This window comes from Mandrillus leucophaeus, unplaced genomic scaffold, assembly GCF_000951045.1.
Source record: "Mandrillus leucophaeus isolate KB7577 unplaced genomic scaffold, Mleu.le_1.0 Scaffold425, whole genome shotgun sequence".
In the NCBI taxonomy this organism is placed as follows: Eukaryota; Metazoa; Chordata; class Mammalia; order Primates; family Cercopithecidae; genus Mandrillus; species Mandrillus leucophaeus.
In genome coordinates this window covers 92,202-98,761 of record NW_012104532.1, presented here as the reverse complement: position 1 = coordinate 98,761, position 6,560 = coordinate 92,202, and the positions used below count along the sequence as shown (strand labels likewise).

The following is a 6,560-nucleotide window of genomic DNA, read 5'->3' as shown; positions in this document are numbered from 1 at the left end:
AAAAATAGAGATGGGATCTCACTGTGCTGCCCTGGCTGGAGTACAGTGGCTATTCAAAGGGGCAATCACAGTGCACTATAAGCCTTGAACTCCAGGGCTCAAGCAATCCTCTTACCTCAGCTGCCCAAGGAGCTCAGACTACAGGCATGTGACACAATGTCCAGCTTTCTAGAGCCTTATTTTAAAAATTATTATTTGTATATCATCAATGTAGTTTTTTCATATAGATAATACTCTAAATATTCAAAAATTTTAAGGGAAAAATCTCCTTCCCACCTAGCACTCCAGTTCCCCTAACTGGATCCCCTTTCCCTCAGTTTCCAGTAACATTTTTCTTTAAGTCCTCAGTCTGTCCAAATGCCAGCTTGTGCAAATAGCCTGGCACCTTAGACTTACACAAACACTCTCCTCAAAGTCCTTCCAGTTTCCATTCCCTGCCCAATTCCAAAGCCACTTCCACTTCCATGTTTTTAGGTATTTGTTATGACAGCACTCCATCAAAATCTATATTAATTATCTATAGCTGCACAACACATTAACCTAAATTTTAGCAGCTTAAAAAATACAAAAATATCTATTTATTAGATTAGGAATTTGGGCACCTCTTTCTTAGTGGGATGGTTCCGTCTTCGGATCTCTCGTGAGCTTGCAGTCAAATGTCAGCTGAGGTCACAGTCATCTGAAGGGTTTTCTTTGTTTTGTTTTTGAGATGACGTCTCACTCTGTTGCCCAGGCTGGAGTGCAGTGGCGTGATCTCAGCTTACTGCAAGCTCCACCTCCCAGGTTCACACCATTCTCCTGCCTCAGCTTCCCAAGTAGATGGGACTACAGGTGCCCACCACCACACCCGGCTAATTTTTTGTATTTTTAGTAGAGACGGGGTTTCACCATCTTAGCCAGGATGGTCTCCATCTCCTGATTTCGTGATCTGCCCGCCTCGGCCTCCCAAAATGTTGGGATTACAGGCGTGAGCCACCGCGCCCGGCCTGTCATCTAAAGGTTTGACTGGTCCCCCATTTCCCTAGAGCTACAGCCCTCACTGTCCCCATGGGGAAGTGGGAAAGGCATGGGGACAGTGGGGGCTGTGGTCCTAGGAGAATGGGGAGGAAGACAGGCAGGGCCCCATTCTGGACATCTCACGGTGAGGCCAGGGAGGCAGAGGGGCTTTCGGCTAAATACCCTGGGTCTGGTGCTGGGAAGGGATCTGGGGCCAGGTAAGAGGAGCCCAGCCAGGAGCCCATCTGTCAGGGATCGTAGGATGGAGAGACAGGATCCCAGGGGAAGTAGGGTGGGAGTGAGCTTGTGAGCCGTGCCACTTTTGAAACGCAGGGTGTGTGGCTCAGATGCAGGGAGAGGCAGGTGGACCCTGGGAAGTCAGAACCTGCAAGGGCCTTGGGGCTGTCAAGCGGGATGGGCCCCTGGTGCACCCAGGGTGCACCAGGCAGGTCTCAGGGCAGGCTCCCTTGACCCTGGTAGCGTAACGTGGTCACTCCCTGAGGGACTCCTGTCAGGGCCCAGTCACCCACCCTGGGTGGCCCCCATCCAATCTCAGGCCTGACCTTCCTCAGATCCAGCAGAAAGCACCACCTCCAGTCCAGGACGGGCAGCCCCATTGTGCAGCCTGATCACCCCCCACGCCAGGGGCCCCAGTAACCCCGGCCAGGCTGGCCCCGCACTCCCTCTTCTCCCAGGTCCTGCCCCTCCTGGGAATCAGCCACACAGGAAGGCCCTTGTCCTCCCTTCCCTGTGCCTTCTCCCGGGCTGAGCCCTGAGCTGGATAGGGACAGAGCCAGTCCTTTCTGGGGGTCGGCTCCCTGACTGGGGCGGCTCCAGGCCATGTGCAGGTCCTCAGCTTTGCCTATGTTGCCTTATAGTGAGACAGAGCTGCCCCCCGGTCACTGCCCAGGAGGCGAAAGTAAGAGCCTGATGCATGGGGGCGCTGGTCCAGGATGTGGGCGGGTGGTCGATGAGGCAGAGGAGGCAGCTGGTCTGTGCAGTGGCAACTGAGGGCCACATGCTGTCACCGGAAGAGGCAGCAGTCCCTGCTGGACCTGACCCCAGGTTGCTGTAACCTGGGCAGTTTGATAAAATTCCAAAGTGAGAAGCACAGTCCTGACTTGGGGGTGGCTGCCCGCCTGTGTCAGGACCCCACCTAGAGACTGGGACCTGATCTAAGACTGGTGTGTCTGTGGCCTGAGGATGGCACGTCCCGGGGTCCCAAAGCCAGCCCACTGGCGCTCATTTGCTCAAAGGCTCTCAGCCCTTAGGGTCTGCCCTTCCCTGGCTCCTTCCAACTGGGTCCCACCAGGACCCAGTCCTCTAGAGCCCAGGACCCAGCATCCAGGGGCGGCTCTGGGAAGCCTGGCAGCTCCGCTAACTCCAACATTCCTCATTTGACAGCAAATGCGGCAGCAGATGAGATGAAAGAGTAAGTGGATGGAAATGCTGGCACAATGGGAGACACAGAAGAACAGTAAAAAGGTAATGTGTGGAGGGAGAGGCCCCCGGAATCACTCTCTGCAGAGACCGGGGACGGGCACCCATGGTTGTGACCTGGCACCGTCAGCCTCTCAGAGGGCGGGTGGCACACTGTCCTCACCCAGAGGACTGCAGGCCTGGTCGCCAGATTTCCTGCCTATTTATGGAAGCGTCACCTTGCTGGGAGGGAATCTGAATCTAGGGCTGGGACCACCCGGAGCTCAAGGCTAGGGATGCCCCAGTGACTTGAAGGAAGGAAAAGGTTCAGATCAGAGTTCTGACTCTGAGTGTCCAACCACTCTTTCAATCCTGGGAAGGGAGACCCTGTCCCAGCTTGATCTCACCTCTACCGAGGGATCGTGGGACCAAAACCAATGATTTCCAGAATCCTCGGGCTCTGGCCCTCACTGAGGTCACCCCGTGGCCTTTCTGCCCACAGCTGATAGATCGAATATATAAGGGCATTCCCATGAACATCCGGGACCAAGTGTGGTCAGTCCTACTGAACATACAGAAAGTCAAGTGAAAAACCGCAGAACATACAAGGTACGCTCAGCCAGAGCACGACAAACAGGACAGGCTGTGTCAGGGGCCCAGGTCTCCAGCTGGAGGGAGCATCAAGCCCAGGCTGGGGGGTGGGTGGGATGGTCAGATGCACATCCTGGGCACGGACGGTGACATAGTTACCACAGACAAACTCGGCTCTGGTGACCCTCCCCGGCTTCAGTAACAAGCCAAAAATCAGGTTTAGCAGAAGGAAACCTTCCTGCTTTCCTTCCTTCCCAAAGTGCTGACTGTGGGCTGACTGCCATTTGGGGCAGGGAATCTTCTATCTATTCTGAGGCTGCTTCCTCCTCTTGGCCCTGCCCTACAGGTCATGAAGGAGAAGGGCAAGAGGTCATCTGAACACATCCACCAGATCGACCTGGACATGAGCAGGACACTAAGGAATCACATCTTCTTCAGGGATTGATATGGAGCCAAGTAAGCCTACGGGAGCCACAGGGTCCCAGTGGAGATGGAGTGAATGAAAGGGATGGGGGCTTCCCTGGAGAAGAGGCCAGGGTCACCCAGGAGGGATGACAGAGCTGCCAAGAGCTCTCCTGGCTCAGGGACCAGCCGGCACCATGAACAGAGCACTTCCCTGCTTCCAAGCCCTGGGCCAGACTGGAGCATGTGGGGCCAGAACCCAGGAGGATCCTGAGGAGACAGAAGGCAGCAAACAAAATCATGCACAATGGTGAAAGGTGCTCTCCCTGACCCATGGGGACCCATGGTAGGACCCACAGGAGGGTGGCAGGATGGAATGCCCATGAGCCTCTCCAGGCAACACTGACAGTACCAAAAGCTGGGTGGACTAGGGGTCCTGGAAACTGTCATCCATGTCTGCTGGGAACATGACATGGCACAGCCACTTTGGCAGCCAGTTGGGCAGTGGCTCACAAAGCTCAATGGACTTGAACCACGTGTCCCCAAAGTGTCACAGATATTGAACCCACTGATTTGAAAACTGACATCCACATGAAACTTGCATGCCACGTCCACTGCTTGATTCATCGTCACTCACACATGGAGCCTTCAGGGACAGCCTTCAACACGGGAATGGGGAGAGCAAGGCTGGTCCTCCCTCCAAACGGAAGACACAGTGAGAAAAGGGAACGAGCCAGTGATGCCCGCACGAACGTGGGTGGATCCTAGATGCATTTTGCTGAGGGAAAGAAGCCAGACCCAATAAGCTACCACGTAGGATTCCCATTCCTGGGCCATTCTGGAAAAGGCCAAACCATAGGGACTGAGAAGCAGTCTGGGTGGCCGGGGACTGACGGATCAAGGAGAGGCTGGGTGCATAGGGGCCACCCTGGAGACTTGGAAGATGAAGGAGTTGCTGCAGGAGGGGCTGGGGCAGTGGCCAGGAAACTGCCCCATTGGTTTAGAACCGTGGAGGAACTGGACACCCAAAGGCTGAACTGGCGTGTGTGCAAACTGAAAATAAATAAAGAAAATCATTCAGAGTGAAAAGGAGCAGGCAAGTCACTGTACAACTGGGCTATCTGCATGTCACAGATGTGGATTTTACTGAAACATTTCCTCAAAGTCAAAGGCCCTGAAGAGCTCACTGCTTATCTGGTGAATCATCTGAACCTAACGTGGGATTTGTTGTTAGGCTTTGTAGACAAAGTGAAACTTACGGCATCTGCACAAAACAAACAAAAGCCTCATTTCTCTGTTTCCTAGGCAGCGGGAACTCTTCTACATCCTCCTGGCATATTCGGAGTATAACCCGGTGAGTATTCCCGGCAGTGATGTTCCCAGGCAGTATTTCCCTGTTCACAGGAGTGGGTGTCTGGTGGGGTGCCATCACTTCTTTTAAAGTTAGTGTTTGTGACCCACCAGGATATAGGATGTAGGACTCCAGCTCACTGCTCGCATAAACCTCCCAGCAAGGGGGTGATCTCAAGGGGTCAAGCTGAGACACAAAGGAGTCGGGCCTGGACTCCTGGTGTCACCTGGGTCTGACCACCACTTCTCAGCACAAGAAATGACGCCCTCCTCCTGGGGCTGCCCCAAAGCTCAGGGTCGCATGCGGGATGGTGCTATCAGGAGACATTTTGGACAAGGTGCTGAAGTGCCTGATGGACTTGGCTCTTGTCATGAAATGAATTTGCATCCTGAGGAAGCCTCTTCTTCAGTGGAAGCCTCTCCAGTCACCTCTGCCCTCTCCAATGACATGAGTCCTCCCAGGTGACCTCAGTCCTCCCAGATGATGTCCTTCCACGGTGACTCTGGCTTTTGCAGGAGGTGGGCTACTGCAGGGACCTGAGCCACATCGCGGCCTTGTTCCTCCTTTATCTGCCTGAGGAGGATGCATTCTGGGCGCTGGTGCAGCTGCTGGCCAGGGAGAGGCACTCCCTGCAGGGTAGGTGGACAGCTGCCCTTGGGACTTCATGCAGCCAGACCCAGGGACGGCCACCCTGGCCAGACGATCTCGGCTTTCAGCCAAGGCATCTTCCTTGTGTCGCTAGCTTGTTGGGAACCTTTAGGATGTCTCTGCTGAGGGTCCCACAGGAGTCCACGGCTGACCCCCAAAGCTCAAGTCGGACGCCTTTCATCCCCATCAGCAGAGGGCATCTCATCCTCCCCGGGGCCACCCTCTGTGTCTTGAAGCCATGCCCTCCGGCTCTGATTCTGTGCAGCTGACTCTCCCCTCCCTGAGAGTCCTCCTGCCCCACAGCTGCCCGGGCTTCAGCTTCCCTTGGTGCTCACAAATGGGCCGACCAAGCCCAGGTGGCAGCATCTCCCCATCCCGTGTCCCCTGGCCCGACCCCACTTCCAGGAGACAACCAGGAAGCCCAGCACCCGCCCTGTTCTGGCCACCCTGTCGTGGCCTCAAGTCAGGCTTGCCCTTTTTGCATCCTGGTCCAGGAGGCCTCCAGGGAAACCTCCAGCCAGGCTCCAGGGGATGTTCCTGCCCCACATCCCCAGGGCAAAGGTCTCCTGGTGAGGTCACCAGATGGGAGGATGGGAGGCCTTGGGATTTGGGGGCCTCTCCAGCTGCCCAGTTCTTCCAGCTGATGGCTCCACATCTTGGGGGAAGGCTCTGATTTCTTGATGGGCTTGGGGCTTCTCAGGATTCCACAGCCCAAACGGCGGGACAGTCCAGGGGCTCCAAGACCATCAGGAGCATGTGGTCCCCACGTCACAACCCAAGACCATGTGGCATCTGGTGAGTTAATGGTCCCCTCGGCTCTTCCCCAGAGACTCTGCCTCCCGTGGCGCTGGAGGAAAGGGACTGGAGCCCCTCGTGGGGCTGGTGACTGGATGAGTCCAGCCAGGGCCTGAGCTGAGATGTCAGGTTCTCCATGGGCTGGGAGTTGGATTCCTTTCCTGCCCTGGAGGAGACAGAGGCACAGGGATGGGGGCCCAGCTCCCGCAGAGCAGGGCAAAGGGCAGTGTGTCCACCGGGAGTGTGGGAAGGGGCCGGTGTTGTGGGGAGCCCTGGACACCGCCCAGTGTTCTGCACTAGGGGAAGGGTCTTCAGAGGCCCTGGAAGAGGGAGGTTTTTAGGGCAGCCCAGGGGGCCC

The 6,560-nt window shown here is 55.9% G+C and overlaps 1 protein-coding gene across 1 annotated transcript in view; it reads left to right on the top strand.

Moving 5' to 3' along the window:
- The first annotated feature begins 1,894 nt into the window (after window positions 1–1,894).
- LOC105548870 (TBC1 domain family member 3G-like) overlaps window positions 1,895–6,560 on the top strand; it is an 8,624-nt gene continuing 3,958 nt past the window's right edge. Inside the window, 7 exon segments of the mRNA XM_011993089.1 lie at window positions 1,895–1,915; window positions 2,401–2,481; window positions 2,918–3,000; window positions 3,322–3,462; window positions 4,714–4,762; window positions 5,275–5,395; window positions 6,108–6,202. Of these exon segments, the coding sequence (XP_011848479.1) occupies window positions 2,437–2,481; window positions 2,918–3,000; window positions 3,322–3,462; window positions 4,714–4,762; window positions 5,275–5,395; window positions 6,108–6,202 (534 nt within the window). The 5' untranslated portion in view covers window positions 1,895–1,915; window positions 2,401–2,436.